Source organism: Vicia villosa, unplaced genomic scaffold (genome assembly GCF_029867415.1).
Source record: "Vicia villosa cultivar HV-30 ecotype Madison, WI unplaced genomic scaffold, Vvil1.0 ctg.000566F_1_1_3, whole genome shotgun sequence".
In the NCBI taxonomy this organism is placed as follows: Eukaryota; Viridiplantae; Streptophyta; class Magnoliopsida; order Fabales; family Fabaceae; genus Vicia; species Vicia villosa.
In genome coordinates, this window is record NW_026705259.1 from 163,651 (window position 1) to 185,587 (window position 21,937).

Genomic DNA, 21,937 nt, shown 5'->3' on the forward strand with positions numbered 1-21,937 from the left:
ATCCGATGGACTGACCCAAAAAGATAGAGTCGTGTTTTTTTTAATGTATTTTGCGGTCCGACTCATGTTAAATTATTGGGATTATGGGTTGGCCCGATGGGCCGGACCTATTTTAACAGCTCTAACTAAGAGGCTCCCATCTCAAGGGTGGGATTTATTGAATATTATCCAATTTAATAAAATAAATATTTAATTTTGTTAAAGTTTATAAGTAAATTAATTAATATTTTTAGTAAAAATAAATAAACAAATTTGATTAAATATATGGTAAAAACAAAACTAAATGTCAACCTTATATACATGTATACACCAATAAACATTTAGCACAATAATCATATACTATAATTATACATATTAATATATTATAAATAACTTTTAATATTTATAAAAAGTATAAAAAATACTCTATTTTATTTTATTTATAATTTTAAAAAAATATAAATACATATTTTGTTTCCTTGTATAATATTATAATATATTTTTTAAAAAAAGTCTTTCTTTTACAAATATAATAAAAATAATAATATATTTAAAATAAAATAAAATAAATTAGATTTATCTATATTTAAAATTTTAATATTTTTTAACTTAATTTTTTCATTTATTTATACTTATTTAAATTTTTATTTATTTATATGTTTTTTTCTTAATTTACATAGTTGATTGATTTAAAAAATTAAAATAAATTAATAATTATAAAAAATGTAAAATATTTGTTTGCATTAACATGTTCCTTTTCTCAACAAATAAAACAAGAAAACAAAAAAAAAAAAAATTTATTTTAACATCGATAACGATTAACGAAACTCTTCTTTCAACTGAATCCGCCGCAATTTGTATCAAAAAGTTTCATGAAGAACCTCCACCACCACCTCCACCATCTCCCCTTCAATCCCCAACCCACTTTCCTCTCCTCCGACAACCAAATCCTCCACCTCTTAAAAACCGGCGCCCTCTCCCAAGCCCTCACCCTCCTAAACACCTCCCAACCCACCCTCTCCCTCAAACCCGTCATCTACGCTTCCCTCCTCCAAACCTGCGTCAAAACCTCCTCCTTCCACCACGGCACCTCCGTCCACTCCCACGTCCTCAAATCCGGACTCCTCTCCGACCGCTTCGTCGGCAACAGCCTCCTCACTCTCTACTTCAAACTAAACCCCGGCCCCCGTTTGTCCCACGCCCGTCAACTCTTCGACTCACTCTCCATCAAAGATGTCATCTCATGGACTTCCCTCATCTCCGGTTACACCCGATCCGCCCTCCCACATCACTCCATTTCTCTCTTCCATCAAATGTTAAACTTTCCCATTCAGCCCAACGCTTTCACTCTCTCTTCCGTTATCAAAGCATGTTCGCAGCTTAATAACCTACCCCTCGGCCGTTGCTTTCATTCCATGGTTATATCACGCGGGTTTGATTGGAATACTGTTGTTTCTTGTTCGTTGATTGATATGTATGGTTGGTGTCACGCGGTCGAGGATGCGCGGAAGGTGTTCGAGGATTTGCATGAACGAGACAATGTGTTTTGTTGGACTGCGATTGTGTCTGCGTATACGCGGAATGATATGTTTAAAGAGGGGTTGAGGTTGTTTTATGTTATGCAGAGGGTTCTTGGGTTGGTTCCGGATGGGTTTACGTTTGGGACGGTGTTGACTGCTTGTGCTAATTTGGGGTTGTTGAGGCAAGGGAAGGAGGTTCATGCTAAGGTTGTTGGTTTGGGTTTTGGTGGGAATGTTGTTGTTGAGAGTAGTTTGTTGGATATGTATGGGAAATGTGGGTGTGTTAAGCTTTCTAGGATTGTGTTTGATAGGTTGAGTGATGATAAGAATTCGGTGTCATGGACTGCGATGCTTGGTGTGTATTGTCAGAATAAGGAGTATCAAAATGTGCTTGATCTTGTTAGGGAGAGGGGGGTTGTGGATTTTTACGCGTTTGGGATTGTTCTTCGTGCGTGTTCGGGGTTGGCTGCGGTGAATCATGGGAAGGAGGTTCATTGTAAGTATGTGAGGAAAGGTGGTTGGAAAGATGTTATAATTGAGTCTGCGTTGGTTGATTTGTATGCTAAATGTGGTATGGTTGATTTTGCACGTACGGTGTTTGTGCGTATGGAGGTTAGGAATTTGATCACGTGGAACTCGATGATTAGTGGGTTCGCGCAGAATGGAAGAGGGGTTGAGGCGTTGGCGTTGTTTGAGGATATGATTAAGGAAGGGATTAAACCTGATTCCATCACTTTTGTTGCGGTTCTCTTTGCTTGTAGTCATGCGGGTTTGGTTGATGAAGGGAGAAGGTTTTTTGCTTTGATGGGGGAATATGGGATTAAGCCTGTTGTGGAACATTATAATTGCATGATTGATCTTTTGGGGCGTGCTGAGTTTATAGAGGAGGCTGAGTGTTTGTTGGAAAATGCAGATTGCAAATATGATAAATCACTTTGGGCAGCTCTTCTTGGAGCTTGTACTAAATGTTCTGACTATGACACTGCCGAACGCATCGCGAAGAAGATGATTGAATTGGAGCCTAACTTCCATTTGAGCTATGTTCTGCTTGGTAACATTTACAGAGAAGTTGGCCGGTGGGACGATGCTGTGGAGATCAGGAAGCTGATGGAAGATAGAGGGGTTAAGAAGTTGCCTGGTAAGAGCTGGATTGATAGTGAAAATCGGAAGGGTTCTCATATGAACGTTCATACGGAAAAAAGTGTTTCTAGCATGCGGGAAGCTATTTCATGACCAACGTTTTAAACTATGGTCATATAGTTACAATTAGATTTGACTCATGTTAAGTCATTGTTGCAGTTACACTATGACTCTTAAAATTTCAGATAAATGCAACAAATGTGGCTGCAACTTCTTATACAGTGTAGCTGAAACCGTAAAAGCAGTATTCTAGCACAGGAGAGGCAGTATGGTCATTGAAATTGGCAGATTATTGGAAGTATGCCTTATGACCTAATATTTGCCCTTTTGGCAATGTCGAGCTAGCAGGTTAACTACTAGAACCACCGGCTTCATGTAGGTTATAAAAGATTCTACGGTGTTGTTTTAAATAATGCGAATTTTTTACTCTCAACTACAAACTGACTACAATTGAGCTTGAAGCCAGCATCTAATAATTTTGTCCTTGTTTGTACCTGAGCATTGACTTGGGAAGTTGGGACTGCTTAATGATGCAAAGAGCCTCATAACAATTGGGTCTAGTGGTCCGTCAGCCATGATTGGCAGGGAAAGGGGGAGGAGCACTTGAGAAGGGAATGAGATTAGATGTGCTGCTGCTGCAAGTGGGATTATTGGTGGTAATTCATGGTCAAGGATGAATTTGAGATACAAACTTACAGAGAAAAGGAAGCACAAAAGGTTTAAAAGTTCTGCTCTTCTTTAGAGAATTCTTGTAAGAGTTTAATTTTATACAAGATTAGTTCAGTGTAAATTAATTTTACACCGATGTCCAATGAGAATCCTCAATTTTGCCATATCATAATCCAAAATTTAGTGTTCTTTAAGTAGTATATATTCTTTTTACCTTTATTTCCTTTCCATTGTTAATAGCTGATTTTGTCATGTAAATTATTAAAAATCTCTTTTTTTTTCTCCCTTCCCTAATGAAGCTGCATGTCATGATTTTTTATCCCTAGTCTCTTGCAGAATTTAAACTTTATGTAATACTAGAACAAGAAAACATGGCTAAGTTATGGGTATGGGATAGATCATGAGCGTTTGTTGGACTTGAACTGTTAGGGACTTACAGGTCTAGGTTTTCTTTTGCCAATCTTTTGATAGAGAAGTTGAAATTTATCTGTATTATTCTCAGATAAATCCAAAATTTTCTATTTGTTAGGACAATATTATATATTATAAAATAAAATGTATCAATGCATAAATAATAAAAGGATGACATCAATATCATTAATATATTTTTTTTTAATAAGCAATTCATTATAAAGCTCGCACTAGGGGTGCAACCCTTACAAAGAGACGCTAAATAGCGTTTGAGCATGTTTTCGGAGATGTATTTTCGAATCACCTATTAGTAGGTTTCGGAAGTACATATTTGAAATAATGATTTCGAGAAAACAAAACCTAAAAACCAAAGAAGTTTGACATAAATTTAATATAGATAGTCAAAATTACATAGATATTGAAACAGAAATTTAACATTACACGTTGTTATAAACGGGTAATTGAGGATGTTGCAACATTTTGATAACATCTTCTCCCAATCTCTGAATCTCCACATCCACTTCAATCGGACCCTTAGTTGAGTATCGGCGAAAAGTACCCCACATAACATTTAAATCGTCATTCGTCTTCAGTGCAAACTGGATGAACTGTACATTTCCTTCAGTGTTAAGTGATGGTGAATGATAGTCGAGCTTTACTACCTTCTGATTTTCTGGATATTGCAGAAGAGAATTGAGTAGTAATCAACTCGGCAAGAGGCGTGTCCTCGGAGAACTTAAATTGAAGTGGCGGCTTCGCACCACTGAAGTAAACAAAAGCAAGGTGAGGACATGTTTGGGTCATCTCTGATTTGTGGTGTGTGATGTTGAAGAAATAATTTGGAGACCCTATTTATAGAAGCTGGATATTTTCGAAAATGCATCTCCGAAAATATCACGGAATGTTTAAATTTATTGTTCAAGTGTAAACATGGTGTTTTCGGAGATTCATTTCTGAAACACCTTAAAATTTGATTTGAGATGGGTTCAGAGATGCATCTATGAATGACATTTTAGGGTTAGGGGTGCGTTCGGAGATGTATCTCCGAAAGACATTTTTGGGGTTATTCAGGTTTTTTTTCCACCCTTACAAGGTTTACAAAGAAAATTCCCTTGAAAATAGGTGTTATTGGTGCCTTCGTTTCAAAAAATGTGTTGTGGGCTTTGCTCGTAGAAAAAGTAATGTTGTGGCACATTTACTGGCGAATCATGCTCATATAGCATATAACATTCCCTAAAATTTTAAGAAATACTTATCCCATATGAGGTTCGTCTCACACCTCTGAAAACCCAAAACTATATTTATTAGTGTTGAAAGATATATCTTTGGACGTACCTAAAATCACAACGGCCCTTGTAATACAGCCACACACCCTATTTTTTCCAAAATCTAATTTGGAGATGCATATCCATAAATTTTATGGGGTGAATTTGGAGATACATACCGTAAATTTTATGGGGTGAATTTGGAGATGCATCTCCGTAAAAGTCCCTGAAATCATTTTAAGCAATTGGAAGCGTGTTTATTGCAAATCACAGAGGATATTTCGGAGATGCATCTCCAAAAACCTCCTGAATGCATTCTAGGAAGCAACATTATCCTAACATTGAAATTTTTTTGAAGTCAACTTATATTTTAAGTCATTTAGGCCAACTTTTATCATAAAACCATTTTAGTGTCATGATTTGATTCAAACATACTATGCAGACGTTAAAAAACTCATAAATCAATTCAATAACCATATATAATTTATTTCTAAAATAAAAAAAAATAATTCAAACATAAACTACTTGGTATGTCTAACCCATAGGTTCTTCTCTGCCACCAGTACTGCAAGGCATTATGTGTCTTGCCAATAGTGGCTTGTACAAGGGCCAACTAAGGACCGACTTTCTCAAATTATGTATACGCCGACAACAAGTCATGGGCGTGGTCATCCCTAGCCTGGTCGTCCTCGAGCATCTCCTAATGAGATGACCTAGGTGATCCTCCAGTAGTGTATGGTGTCATGATAGGATGTGACACCCTATTGAACCATGTGACACAGTCGTCTGCATAAGCCCATTTTACAAGAGATGACACCCTGCAATAGTCCTTTGGTACCAGATGACTGTCGAGATCCTCAAGTATGGCATCAAGATCTCTGGGACGAACCGTGGAAGAAGCAGACACTGAGGAGTGTCTTAGAATTACCTATAAATACCTAAATTGTCGCATCACTTGCTCGAACAGATGCGCATACATCAAACCTGACCCATAAGACAATCATTTGAAGTATAATGAAATGACATCCATCTGACGTGTCTGATGGTGACCATCGTATGGGCAGAATACAATGTCATCTGCTATAGTACGGTCAAGATACATTCAGAAGGGCTCGATCACCTATTTCCTTTTGTATGGGGAAAAGGCGCATGCACATGGAAAATTCTCAATATAGTCCTTCTCAAGTTGACATCCGAAAATGCAATGAAAGTGAGAGTCGATCCATCCCTGGAAATGATTCAGATTAAATATTAGTAACAAGTGTAACAAAAGAGTTATGAAAATATTAGCAACAATAAATTACCGTAAGCACCGTGCAACTTCTTCTCAACAGCTTTGTCTTACAAAGACAAGCTTCTCCCAGCTTCGAGTACATGTAAACCTCACAAGAGGCCCTCTAATTGTACTCGTGAATCGCTATTAAGTCGGTGAAGCATTTAAGGTAGACCATATCGTCATAGGTTGCAGCACCATGCAACTTCTTGTCAACTGCTTTGTCTTCCAAAGACAAGCTTCTCCCAGCTTCGAGTACATGTAGACCTCACAAGCGACCCTCCAGTTGTACTCGTGAATCGATGTTAAGTTAGTGAAGCATTTAAGGTAGACCACATCGATGTAGGTTGCACTTTTGTCCACAAACATGGATGTGCCAACTAGGAACATGAGGTAACACTTAAATGTACACTATCGGTGGTACTCAACCTACATATTATCATAGCCAGCTTCCACAACCATATGCAGGTGGTCTTATAAACTTACCGAAAGAGAGTTGTGGATAAAAAGCTTGAACGGAGTGAGTGGAATGACCTGGGATTGATTGTAGTAAAGTAGAAGTAGTGTTGAACCTTGAAAATGAACTTGAAGAAACTTGCTCACGAGCTCAAATAGGGTTTTAGTGAGTTTGCAGCAAATGAAGGAGGGGAGGGTCTAGCGCGGGTATATGAATTAAACGCGTTTAGAGATGCATCTCCATAAAATTCAATGAGTTTGAATTACGGGTTGTTTGGAGATAAATATCTGAACTCACCCTAATATTGATACGAAGATGCATCTATGGACTAAAATTTAGTAAAATAATGGTGGCTCACCTTGTGTTGAAGAGCCTATTAAAAGGATGCGTTTAGAGATGCACAATCGAATTCTATGGGCAGTTTTGACTTTTCACCGTGGTGGGGAAGCACTCCATGGGGTGAAGAGGGTACTCCCCATATTTTGTGGGTGATTTTCATTATACCAATACATATTTTTCAAAAATCCCATAAAAATCCATTAATGCTCTTTTTTAGAAGTAAACATTCAAACAACCTTTTGGGGAGAGTCCTTATGTCTCTTGATGTCCCCTATTCTAGTATCTTCTTTGGTGTACCTAATAAGTTTTCCTCTTTTTATTTGATCTTGAATTGCATCTTTGAGGTAGGTCCACTCGTCGATCGCATGCTCGTAACACTTGGTAAATTTATAGTACTTCATTTTGTCACCATTTAGAGATTCTTTCACGACTTGGGGGTATCTCACCCCAACTTCTTTGAAATTTGTATTAGCGTACCCTAAGAACTGGTATTGGGGTCCCTTGTTCATTTCCTTATCCCCTTCTTCATGATACATTTTGTTCTCGGATCTCCCAAATGCCTTGTTCTTCTCCATCTCTTCAACTAATGACTTCTCTTCATAGTTGATATATGGTTGAGCATGAGAGACAAGCTCGCTCATGCTCTATGGTCCCTCCAATCAGAACTTCTCTCTAAACAAACAATATAGCCTTAAGCTTTTATCAAGTATACATCAATTTAATTTGACCTTAGCTCTTCTAGCTTCCATGACTTTTTTGGTGAGTTTTCAATATACTCTTTTAATTTCTTTTTGTCTTTATTTCCATAATGGCATTGAGAACGTATGTTGTATTTGATTGGAATTTTCGAGCTGTGAAGTAGGATGTGAACTCAATACATAGTGTTCTCCAAACTGGTGATGCAAAAAGCCTCATAATAGTTCTTCACTGACAGGGGAAAGAAATGGTGAAACATTTTCTTGAAGAATATGAATATCTCATTAGAGATCACTGGTGGTGCTTCAAGTGTGAGTTTCCTTTGAAATGGTCATTAAAGAAATAACATAAAATGGTTACGACGATTGCAGTTGCAGGAATAGTAATTAAAAAGAGGTTATGATGGTGCTACTAAGGAAATTCAAGAGAATCAAAAGATGATTACCATATACAATGCCATTATTTCGTACTGATATATAGTGTAATTCTTTTTAGGCAAATACCTTTTTTGGTCCCTTAAGTATACCCCAAGGTACATTTTGATCCCTTATCTTTAAAAAGTGTCATAGTGGTCCTTTTAATTGTTAAAAAGGTCCACGTTAGTCCTTTCCGTCCATTTTTTTCAAACGGCGTCAACTTTTGCTTCGTTGGCATCTGATGTGGCACATGTTTGTACACGTGGCATCTGTTTGTCATCAAAGGTAATCAAAATTTCCAAAAACATTTCAAAATTTTACCTTTAGTAGAATTAGAACCATGCACATGTTGATTGCAACACAACATATTTACCACTACACCTCTACAACTTTTGTAATTTTATTTATAAATGAGATATATATTTACTGTTAATCTTTGTCTTCTTCATTTATACTTCTGACTGGAAAAATATACTTTCCTCAATCTGGGTTTCAAAATCATAAACCCTAAAGCCCCAAATTGTTAAATTTGGTTTAACACATTGGAGTAAGAAAATCAAGATTGATAAATTAATTCACTTTAAATAAAATACAAAAATTAAGAGAGAAACTACATGTTATTTAAAACAATTTCTCCAGAAATTAAATCCAAATTAAAAATTTAAGTTTCTTCTCTATAGATGTCTTGCCGATGAAAAGGAGGAAAGGGTTTGAGAAAAGTGTCAAGAGAATTAGTGGCCACTGAACACGCTAGATGAAAAAGCGCTACTGCCATGGATGTCGTTTTTGATTCTATGCTTTGTAGTTCGTATATTGCTACGAAGTTGAAGCTTTTGTTGGTGAGGATGGGGTTTGCGCTTACGGATTGTGTACAGAAGTTTCGGTATATGAATGTTGATAAACTCAAAGCTGGGATGATGCAACAAGCTATTAAGTTATGCAATGTTCTGGGTTTTATGGGTTTAAGGTTTTTGGAGCATTGTCCTATGCAACCTGTTCTGGGTTTTCTGGGTTATAGTTAATAACATCATTAATTAATAATTATTCAATGATTCTAAGATTTTTAATGTTATTGTTTAGAAAATTAAATTGAGCTAAATTACCATAAGTCTATATAACACTAACATGTGAGGTGCTTCACTTTTGTGTCCATGTTGTGCTACTGTACATCCTTTTTCATCAACTTGTTCATGGCTGCTATGTTGTAGTTTGAACGTCTTCACTTTTGTTGAACTATTAATTAATGGTTAAATTATATTTGGTTTGTAAACTTACAAAATGGACGATGTAGCCTAGTGGTAACTCATGCTTTCCAATAACATAGATGTACCTAGTTCAAGTCTTGGCTTAAGCAAAACTTTTAGAATTTTTTTGGAATTTTGATTACCTTTGAAGACAAACATGTGCCACGTCAGATGCCAGCGAAGCAAAAGTTGACGCCGTGGACCTTTTTAACAATTAAAGGGGCCACTATGACACTTTTTAAAGATAAGGGACCAAAATGTACCTTGGGTATATTTAAGGGACCAAAAAGGGTATTTTGCCTTCTTTTTAGGCAACAGTTAGATGTTGGACCATATGTTTGGGACAATGTGTACAGCTGGTTTATGACAGGTGACGGATTTTGGGGCAGATGCCAGACACGATGTCTAGGACACTGTATACCAGAAAAATCAGTTTTCATGCAAGATGATAAATGCAAAAAGTAAATAAATAACACAAGAGAATTGGTAACCCAGCTCGCTGAAACCACACCTACGTCTGGAGGACACTCTACCCTAGAAAGACAACTCACTATTTTAAATTAGTACAATTAGTCTTATAGGAACAACAACTCTATGTTGTCCAATGCCTCTTCCTAATCCTAGTGGCTTTCTATTTAGAACTCCCTATAGAACCATTTCACTCTCAATAGTCAGAGGGAAAAATAGGCTTACTCTGAACTCTTCCAGTTCAAGGCCACTTTCCTAATACTACTTGTGAAGCTTCGTTCCATAATCCCCCTAAATATGAGAACCCTCTCACAAACACTCTCCCAAGTGTTTAGATAATTACAATATGATTGAAACAATTTTATCACATAAATACTTTGTTCTCAAGCTTATAGATTAGTATCTAAGAACAACGTATTACAACTCAGCTAACAAACCAAACTTTATGCCTAAAGATATGAATTTCAGAATTTGAGCGCAAGAGTAGTGCACAACAATAACTTAAACAAATACTCAAAAATATAAACTCTAACACAAAGAGTCTTCAATACATGCACACATCAAACGTTAGATTTGAGTCTCCTTAAATAGCAATGATTCTTCAGGGCTTTTTTCATTGGGCAAAAGCAGCTTTGATCTCGTTCAGAAATATAGGAGATTTTGTTTTGAGTTGTTTCTTAACAACCTCCAAAAAGATTTGATTTGATTCAAATTTAAATATTCATTTAAATTGATTTAATCACGTCCAATCTAATCAAATAAATCTACATAAATGCGTTGCTAAAAGATAGCAACAAATCTGATTGAAACCTAATTAGAAATTATGTTCAAAATAACATCCATCATGGTCTGCTGTCAAAGGCTAGATGTTGCATACATGAACATCTGGTCCCACATGTGTCCTCGTGAAAGAATTTTGAATCAACTAAAATCTTTACTTGATATAAATCACAATTTCAGCTTCTCAAGTAAAAGATTCATAATAAATGTCTTGCTAAAAGTGAATCACACTTCTAAATCTTGGGTTAAAGACCTTCTCATTATGTGCAAATACATATCTTATAATTAAAACAAATCCCATTAAATCTTTTTATGGAATATTTGTTTAATTAATTCTTCAACACAATCTTGTATAAAACTTAACCAAATTTATCTTCAAAGCAAATCCAATTAGATCTTTTCTTCAATGTAAATCTAAATAAATATTTTAAAATTTAAATGCATGCATGTATGATAATGTAACTTGGGGTGGGGTGGTGATAAGGGTATCCTTAATAGGTAGGTTCATAAGTTCGTTCTAAGGATATTCTACCCTCCCCACTCAGGGTGGCTTTACTAAGGGTATCATGGATAACGCTAAAGGGAAAAGCACAGGGGCCTCCCTTAGGCGGAGCCTTTTTGTAGACCGAGACTTATCTCATAGGTCATGCAAGGTCTCACCATGATGTTTTATTTTTGGTACAAAGAGTCATTAGTCAAATCCTAAGTCCTGACTCTAAGAGAGGCGAGCCCTCTTGAGACATTTCTCGGAATTTGACCGACTCTAGGCGAAGTTGTCGCAAAGACTCGTAGGGATGTTAAACCCCTTTGGCCAATTGACAATCCTTCTCTTAATGTTTCTCACTTTATTTGAAATATGATCCCACCAACAATACATATATGAAAAATAAATAAATAACAAAATAGCAAATAAACAATATAATAATTAAAACACAATATGAAAAATAAATGCAAAAATAATAAAAACCCCAACAGAAAACCTAGACCTAAAGGTAGGGAATACTCTATTTTAAGGAAGTCCCCAGCAGAGTCGCCAGCTGTAGCAACCGGCTTAAAATTTTTAGATAGTCGCCACCATTATTTTTATCCTTAGGGATGGGAATTAAATGGATAACCCTATATTTTCAGAGATTCTAAGTTCGTGAGTTAATTAAATAAAGGGAAGGTGTTAGGCACCCTTTATTTCCCTTGTACTCAAGGGGGCCCCCTCTAGATCTAGGTTTTTTCTAAGGTTTCGAAAGCATTATTTTCATATTTATAAAAGAAATGGGATTTATTTATTTATTAGGGGACTCGCTTCAATTTTCGATTGAATGCCTACGTATCTCCTTATGGAGAATCAGAGTCCCAATTCGTAGTTCGGGTTTGGGTTTGGGTTTTTTTTTATAGGATTATATAATTATTTTCGAATTCTCCTTTGAATTTCGTCCGGTTTAGAAAATAAGGTAATTGTGGGCGTAGTTCGAAGTTTAGTAAAAAAAAATAATAGTACAATCCTTTTTTATGAAATTAATATTGATTTGGTATTAGTAAAAGGTTTTAGAGGTTGAGATTTTGATTAAACATGTTTATGACAAATAAATTAAAATTTAGTGAATATATGTGTTAAGAAAAATATTTGAAAGTTAATAAAATAAGAGATTTATCCTAAAATATAACTATATCCAAGTTGGTGATTTTTTTTTATAAATATATTAAATAACTATATATATTATGTATTGGAAAAAAATTAGAAATTTATTATGACATAAGTTTAGTAAGTTAATTAATTAAAAGACACAGGGGTGTTAAACTAAAATTAGAGGTGTGTTAGAACATATAATTAGGCCCAGATGTAAATCTGAACCCAATAAAGTAGGAGGGGTGTATTTTGCACTGCTTTTGTAAAAAAAAGAGTGAAACAAGGGTACAAATAGCATTGGGCTAGGTCCATCGAATGACACCTTTGATCCGTTCGGATCAGGTGTGGGAAGAAACACTCGTTGACGTGCACTTGCGTGATTTTTGTACATTCGATCTAATCGAACGGCTCCCAAGGTCTAGCCTCGGGGCCATTGATCATGGTAGAACCAATGGACGGTCAAGATGAGATATTTGACCGAGGGTATATGGTAATATAGATGCGCTGGATTTAATAACAATAAGGAAATATGGGGAATCATTTTAATTTTATGTTTCTTTCGATGTCACTTTATTTTCCAATATTTTTTCATTTCTCAAACGATCCTTTTTCCTCTCTCTCGCTTCTGTCTCTCCGTTCAACACAAAAGTGACAATAACATGCATGAATCAAAACCCAGAAATCCTAAATCATTCTTATAACCCCCAAATCATATCATAAACATGCAATTAGCATTATTCAACATATGAATCACAATCCTAAAAGCTAAGTTTTCGAAGGGGTTACCTCAATCCAGAAATTCTTTTCGAATAGCGTTCCTCTCCGTCTCTGATCTTCCTTCTTTGCTCTGAATCGTAGGTACGGTGGAGGATGAAGTGGTGCGGCGGATCAACGACGATTTGGGGTTTCAGGCGTGAAACCCAAATCGAGAACGGCGGCTTTGAAGTTTTTTAATTTAGGGTTTTTTTCCCGTGATAATCTCCTCTTCTACTCCTTCAGAAATTTTTCGGTGATCCTTTTCGGTTAATTTTCGGTCCCTGTTCATTAGCTTTAGGTTTTATTTATAGTCATAGTTTTTGGATTCAATTAGGAAAAGTTAGATTGATTTGCAATTCGTTAATTGATTGATTCTATTCGTGTAATTGATTACGAGATTTTTCTATTTTTTGATTTAGGAAAGATTATATATTTTTTGTTATAACTTTCAAAGCTTGTATCTAATTCTAATTCAATGATAATAATAACAATTGATTTCGATTTGCTTCCATCTCCAAATCTGAAATTTTGGTTTTGTCTTGATAAATTAGCCTTTGTATAAGGCTGAAGGATGTATGCGGCGGCTGCTTGTGGCTTGGAGAAGAAAGGGTTCTAAAAACCCTAATTGACTTAGTTAATAATAATTTTAATATTAAAAAAATAAATTAATAATATGCAATGTTTAGTGATAATAATTAATTAAAAGTTAATAATATTAACTTAACGATTTAACTAATACTCACAACTTTTTATTAATAGTTTCTTATGAATTACTAAAAAAAAAATAAAAAATGGTTAATACATTAATAATAATAATAATAATAAAAATGTAATTAGCTATAATGCTTAAAAATAATAGTTGATGATTATAATAATAATAATAATATATGATATTAATTTAATAATAATAACAATAAATAAAATAATTAGACTTTCTTTTATTTGACTTTTTATTTGACTTTATAATAGTAACAGTTTACAACTTAAATATTCTAATTATATTAATAATTAACACTAGAAATGACTATTAATAAAATTTAATAATAATAGAATTTAACTAATTTTATTCTAACAAAAGTAGTAAATTAATGTTTTCTTACTAATTGCAAAAAAATAATAGTAACCGTAAAGGTTCCTCTTTTTTCCTTTTTTTTTTTAATTAATACCTTTTTTGTTGTTTGATTCTATTATTTAAGTCTGCAAATCAAATGTAATTATGACATTTGAAGAGATTTAACTTATCTCTCTTTTTGCTGCAATTTTGAAAGTTTGAAGATTTTTTTTTATTGGAATATTTTTGAAAGTTTTGATCTTGAATTCAATTGATTTGGATGAGAATTGATGAAGGTTTAATACCTGGATATAGAAACCGTGAACAACAATAACAGTGACAACTAATTTTAATAAATTCACATTTTGAATAACAAAAATAATTCCGATGATAATAACTATTCTATTTTCTAATATAATAATAACAACTAGAGTTATGACTTAAAGAAATAATATTAAACAATTTTTAAATAATATATTTTTTAAATGACAAATAATAGTAAAAACTACTTAGTCCTTAAAACGTGATATTTTAATTTTTTCTTTGGATTTTTACTAATAGGGAAAATAGTAATGATGATTCTAACAGTTTTTTTATTTTATTTTATTTAAGAAAGCTATTTCTAATAAACAAATAAACCTCATAATATTTTTTTTAAAAAAAGCTTTAAATAAAAAACAAAAGACTAAATTAAAATACTAAAAAACAATTTTTTTATTTTATTTTAAGATTTTGAATAAAAAGACAAAAATAAAAGAGATAAGGGAAAAATGACAACATTGAGGTTTGAACCTGTGACATTTAACACTAATAAGTCCTTACATATGTTTTATTGCCAATTGTGCTATTTAATTTATCCATAATAAAATTGCACTATAAAAGATGTGAGGTGTCAAGTAAAATTTGTTTATACAAATAACTCTATAGTAACTGTTATATAAAAAATTACTGTTGAGATGTTAATAAAATTAAATAAGAACTTATAAAACCAAAGTTAAAAATAATGCTAAAAACAAGACGGGCAAATTTGGGGTATGACAATAGAATGCACGGTTATAACCGTCCCCGAGACATGGAATGCATCAAGATTATTATTAAAATCATCATATTTTATGTTTCAAGATACTTACAACTACTGAATTTTATATGAAAAATTTATCCGAGTCTTTCAAAATATTTAATCATTAAAATCAAGTGTGCATTACTTGATTCATGTTTTTCGTGTACAATGAGTATTCTTTAAGCCTAGTAAAAAAGATGATTATGATCACTTAAACCTTCATTTTCCAAAGTTCGTTTTTATGACTTGCACCATATAACTTACAGCAAAAAAAAAATTATAATCAAAACTGTGGATACTAAAAAGTTCAAGCTCTCATCATTAGTACAGAAGTGCAACTATTACTGTATTACAGAAACAAAATTTTGAAAAACTATGTGATAGACTATACTAAGGAATCACTAGATCTAACATGCATAAGAGATAAAAATGATAAAACAACTTTCTTCTTAATTCTGCCTCCAAAGAGAGTTACAATATATAGCTAGGGTAAGGTAGCTAAATGGGCCATGGGCCAATTAATTCAAATAACAAGACAACCCAAACAAAATAAACTATTCCAAAATACTCCTATTTTAAATAAAAATCCTTTAATAAAACTGATTGGGTCTTATTTCTAATGGGCCTAACATCATTCCTAACAATACTCATTGGCCCATTAAGAACCTTGTCCTCAAGGTTCATAGGTGAAAAGGGCTGGGGTTGCAAAGTAATGTGTGGGCCGCAGCCTGTTGGTGGAGGGTCCGGATCAGAATCTGTTGTGGCCAAGGATGGAGGACACGTAGCATTAATTGGATAAGAATCTGGGGAAATCCCAACAGACGGTGCAGATTGCTTGCTTGAAGATAAGGTGGGGAACGCGTTTGGAGGAAGCCAGCTAGTGTCTTGGAAACTGGAGGGGCTGGCTACAGTAATTGCTTTATGTGGCAGTGTGCAAGCATGGGATGGAGATAAGGTGTTGACAGGCTGTAACGCATGGGGAAGAGAATTTTTTGTCTTTGAATGAGAGGGCCGTTGGGACTTTGGCACTTGAAGTACACGCATGGGACGCGTGGCCGCTGCGGACTGGACCGTGGCATCCACTTGACTATTTTGTAATTTCGTAACAGGAGAGAGGTTACTTGTAGAAGTTGTGGAAAGTACTTTATCACAAGACATAGCTTCACTCGGTACTTTCAAGGAGCCAGACAAGTTAAACTCTTCAAATACGTTGGTTTCTTTTTCTTTCAAGAGCTTAGAAGCTTCATTTTTTTCTTCACCTAATATCTTCCTTCCCTGAACTTCTGTGTGGTTACGAACACTCCCTGTCATCAATGGTGAGGTAAGGCTCGAAACTCCTTCGGATTTGTGCGCTTGTTGGTTTCCGGGTGTCTTATTTGTTGAATCTTGCAGGGACGATGGCATCGTGACTGGATCTGGAGCTTCATGATGGGGTTCGACAAACTCAATCGATTTGTCAAAAGGAAGGGGGCGAAAATCCGATTCTGATTCTGAACCAAAGTAAGGTCGCAACAGTGAAACATGAACTACGGGATGTATACGAGAAGAGGATGGTAAGTCTAACAGATAAGCTACTTCTCCGACACTCTTAATGACTTTAAAAGGTCCAAAAAAACGTTTTGTTAGTTTTTCTGAAACTCTCTTTTTGACAGAGGTTTGACGGTAAGGCTGGAGTTTGAGGAGTACTAAGTCACCAGGTTGAAAAGTGTAAGCCATTCTTGTTTTATTCGCTTGTTTTTCCATAGCTTGTCTGCTTTTCTGTAAATTCAACTTAAGTTTGACAAGAATCTCTTGGTGTTTTTGCAAGGAGAACCCGAGGGGGTCTAGGTGGGAAGAACCAGTGGTATAATCTGTGATATTGGGCGGATCTCTACCATACAGAGCTTTGAATGGAGGCATGTTAATGGCGGAATGGTAGGAGGTATTGTACCAAAACTCGGCGAGGTGAAGAAATTTGAACCAATGTTTCGGATTGTCACTCACAAAACAACGATGGTATGTTTCCACTGATCTATTTACCACTTCGGTTTGTCTGTCAGTTTCTGGGTGATAAGAGGTACTGTATTTTAATGTAGTTCCCTGAGCCTTGAAGAAGGATTTCCAAAAACTACTCAAAAACAGAGGGTCGCGGTCAGAAATAATTGATTTTGGAGTTCCATGCAAACGAAAAATTTCCACCATGTAACGAGAAGCGAGGTCCTTAGCCGTAAAGCTTGTTGGCAACGCTAGAAAATGGACATACTTGGAGAGGCGGTCGCAGATAACCCAAATCACTGTATGACCGAAAGAGTTTGGAAGGTGTGTTATGAAGTCCATGGTGAGTTCTTCCCATACTTTATTAGGAATAGGCAGAGGTTGTAAAAGTCCCTTCTTTTTCTGAGTCAAATGTTTGTTGTGTTGGCAGGTTGAACAACGTTTGACAAAATCTTTCACTTCAAGGTAGATGCCAGGCCAAGCAAATGAGTTGGATACGCGAGCAACAGTAGCTTTTACACCAGAGTGACCTGCGGAAGGCGTGGCGTGATACTCGTGCAGAATGGAGTTGCGAAAACCCAGTTCATCAGGTATGAAAATTTTGTCCCTATAGAAGAGTAAACCGTTTTTAACTCTGAATGAAGTAAGGTCGCTGCTGTCGCGGGCGAAAAATCGTGTCCTTTTTTCGGGATGAGACACCTGATGCCTTCTTTGGGCACGAGTGCTCAAAAAAATGATTTTTCTTTTGTTCCGACCAAACTTTTTATTGTTTCCAAAGTAGGAAAAGGGAAAAAGCTGCAATAACCTTAAAAGTGGGGGGAGAGATCTTTGGGTAAGAGGGTTGGTTATACGAAGGGAAGGTATTAGCACCCAACGTATCTATAGTACTCTATAGGTTTCTTTTCTATGTTTTTCATTCCATGTTATTGAGAGGTTTTTGTGAAATAGGTGGGACCTAAGGTGTTTGTTTGATTATGCTCGCAAAGATCATCGCAATCCTCTGCATACATATCCCTTAGAGGGAATCAGAGCATCTGTAGCTCGGGGTCTACGGGTGCTAAGGTTTGAATGGTTTGAGAGAGAAGTTTTGCTCGCCAAGGATACGACCTTGTGCCTACGTATTCTCAAAGGGATGTTGAGAAAGTCAGAGAAATCGTAGTTCCCACTTATGCTAGTGGAAGCAAAGGAAAAGAGACAAATGTCATCTAAATGTTCGATGTATCTAATCTATATCATCACATACATCTGTTTGTTTTTGTTTGAAAATCTTTTCATTATAAGCCCTGGGCCATGCCACTTATGGTGCTTAGAATGATAAAGATGCTTTTTAGCCAGCCTTGTGGCAAAAACTTTCAATGAAGTCAGCCTTGTGACAAAAAGTTTTGATTAATCAGCCAGCCTTGTGGCAAAAATTTCAATGAAGTCAGCCTTGTGACAAAAACTTTGATTAATCAGCCAGTATGGTGGCAAAAAGGTTTGATTGATCAGCCAGCCTTGTGGCAAAAAGAGTTATTTGATTGATTGATTGTTTGTGATGATATAGATGAGATACATCGAACATTTAGATAACATTTGTCTCTTTTCCTTTGCTTCCACTAGCATAAGTGGGAACTACGATTGCTCTGACTTTCTCAACATCCCTTTGAGAATACGTAGGCACAAGGTCGTATCCTTGGCGAGCAAAACTTCTCTCTCAAACCATTCAAACCTTAGCACCCGTAGACCCCGAGCTACAGATGCTCTGATTCCCTCTAAAGGATATGTATGCAGAGGATCGCGATGATCTTTGCGAACATAATCAAACAAACACCTTAGGTCCCACGTATTTCACAAAAACCTCTCAATAACATGGAATGAAAAACATAGAAAAGAAACCTATAGAGTACTATAGATACGTTGGGTGCTAATACCTTCCCTTCGTATAACCAACCCTCTTACCCAAAGATCTCTCCCCCCACTTTTAAGGTTATTGCAGCTTTTTCCCTTTTCCTACTTTGGAAACAATAAAAAGTTTGGTCGGAACAAAAGAAAAATCATTTTTTTGAGCACTCGAGCCCAAAGAAGGCATCAGGTGTCTCATCCCGAAAAAAGGACACGATTTTTCGCCCGCGACAGAAAAATGGCGACTTCACTGGGGACCATCTTTTTATTGTTTCCAAAGGAAGGGTTAATTCTATTTTCTATATTTTTCATTTCATTTTTGTTACATGTGTGGTTCTGGTTCTGTTACTTGTGTGGTTCTGTTACAAGTAATACATTATGGACAAATCCTAACCCGGATTAAGTACACATAAGAATTAGGTGGAGGGTATAGTCATGTATGGCATACAAGGAGTCAGTCCTTAAAAAGTCAGCATGAGAATCCTTCCGCTCAGTGGAGGTTCCTTGTTGGTAGTATATGTTTAGCAAGTTTAATTGCGAAGACATTATTGCTTTCATTGAACTGTAGAAGTTGAGTTGGCTGTAGAACCCCAACCCATCCTGGCCTTATTAGGTTGTGGTGCAGAAACTATTCAGGTGAAGACTTGGATTAGTTGTCATGCGGAGAACCACACTCAGACGAGTTTTTCTTGAGAATATTGCTGGCTCACAAGTTTAATTGGCAAGCCGGTAATATCCGAAAGAAAAATGTAGACTCTGACGTATCAGTAGAACATGTTGTGCAGGTGATTAATTAGAACTATCCCATTTTTGGTTCTCTGACCTCATGCTTGTGACGCTGGACCTTTGAACCTATGTGTACCATGTTTGTTACCATGTTTGTGTACCATGTATGTAGTACCATGTTTGAACTACCATGTTTGCTTTACCATGTTTGAATATGTGGCATCCACGCATCCATGCATTCATACATTCATTAAAAAACCCATCTTTTTCCATAAAAAACATGATTTTTCCAAAAATTTAGAGAATTTTCTTTGCAAACATTATAGGATTAAGTTATGGAAGGGGTAAAAAGGTATACCAAGAAATACGGTTTCAAAGAGCCTAATGTAGAAAGACTGAAAGAATTAGCATCTTCTGTACAAGATCCTTCCGATTTTAGGAAAAGCCATGGAAAGCTTTTGCCTATCTTGAACACTCACGTTGATGAAGGACTTCTCAAAACTCTGGTTCAGTTCTATGATCCCGTCTACCGGTGTTTCACCTTTCCAGACTATCAGTTGGTACCAACCTTGGAAGAATATGCCAATCTTTTGGGTATTCCTGTGTCTGACAAAATACCTTTCAATGGTTTGGAAGCCATTCCTAAGTCACCAGTCATTGCAGCAAGCATCCACTTGAAGAAATCTGAAGTAGAGAGTAATTGGACTACCAAAGGAAACCTTCCGGGTTTAACTTCGCAGTTTTTAATAAAGAAAGCCTTTGATTTCATTGAAACTGGTAGCATGATAGCTTTTGAAGCTGTACTAGCCTTGCTCATCTATGGGTTGGTTCTGTTTCCCAACATCAACGACTTTGTTGATATCAATGCCATAAAGATCTTTCTGATTGGAAATCCTGTTCCGACTTTGCTTGGTGACATGTATTTCTCTGTCCATCATAGGAATCGCCAAGGTGGTGGAATCATTGTATGTTGTGCGCCTCTTTTGTACAAATGGATTGTTTCACACTTACCTGAGTCTCCTACTTTCACGGAAAACCGAGAAGGTTTGCGTTGGTCTCAAAGGCTTATGTCTCTTACTAATAATGATATTCATTGGTATACCTTGGCTCGCTGCGGTACAGAAACCATTGATAGTTGTGGAGAGTTCGCCAACGTACCCCTCATTGGTACACAAGGAGGAATTAACTATAATCCAGTCCTAGCCCGACGACAGCTCGGGTATGCAAATTCAGTTAAACCTGTTGGTCCTGCAGTGGAAAGCTACTTCTACCAAGAAGGAGAGGATCCTCAGAGGTTGAAGACAATAATGGTGAAAGCTTGGTACGACGTCCGAAGAAAAGAAAAAGGTGGGATAAGAAACTGCATTGCTACGAACGCCTACACCTGCTGGGTAAAGAAAAGAGCAAAGGAGTTTCAAATGCCTTATGATTATGAAAAAACCATGTTCCCTGCAGTATCTCAATTGCCCGACATTCCCACTATAGAAGAATACCAAGAGACTTTAGCCAAGATGAGGTTAGAAAAAGACGCTTGGGAAGAAAAGTTTCGAAGAACTGATGTGGAAAACAGAAAGTTGAAGAAAAGAGTGAAAGATCACGAAGAAACTCTCTATTATCAAGATGGATGGCTCATGAGCAAAGATGAGAAGATTCGTCGGAAAGATGCCGCAATCAGAAGATACATCAAAGAAAGCAAGAAAAATCTTGAAGCCTCGACAAGCAACGCTCCGATGCCTGACAATTGGAAGAATGTTGTTGACAAGCTGAGGGCTGAAAAGGCCGAGTTGAAAGCTTACTATGGGAAAGAAATCATGAAGCTCAAGCTGCATAATGCATTTGGTTCTTCGTCTGATGAAGATGCTTAGGATTGTTTAGATTTTCATTTATCATTTGCTTCTGTAAGGAGCTACGCTCCAATGTTGTAACATTTCCCATTATTTCAATAAAAGAATTGTTTGTGTTCAAATATTTGCAAGGAAATAATATTTAAAATGTTTGGAAAAATCATAAATTTATTTTTGCATACATCATTCTGCATATCGAGTCTGTTGTATAGAGTCTCATCTTTTGGATCTTTCTCCAATAGATCGTCAAGCTGTCGCGTCTCAAAGTTTCTCGACCGCGCTTGCAATCAGATCACAGATACAATACTCGTTCAAGCAGAAGAAGAGTAATGGAACACTCTGAACAAGAGAATATTGAGCTCCGTGG

The 21,937-nt window shown here is 36.0% G+C and overlaps 1 protein-coding gene across 1 annotated transcript; it reads left to right on the plus strand.

Moving 5' to 3' along the window:
• Positions 1-801: 801 nt before the first annotated feature.
• On the plus strand, positions 802-3,866 carry LOC131629423 (pentatricopeptide repeat-containing protein At1g03540). The gene has a single exon (XM_058900208.1). It carries the CDS (start codon positions 852-854, stop codon positions 2,730-2,732), a length of 1,881 nt encoding a protein of 626 aa, XP_058756191.1. The 5' UTR covers positions 802-851; the 3' UTR covers positions 2,733-3,866.
• Positions 3,867-21,937: the final 18,071 nt, after the last annotated feature.

Excerpts from the sequence above, each read along its gene's own strand:
- LOC131629423 (XM_058900208.1), top strand. The coding sequence starts at position 852 with ATGAAGAACCTCCACCACCACCTCCACCATCTCCCCTTCAATCCCCAA.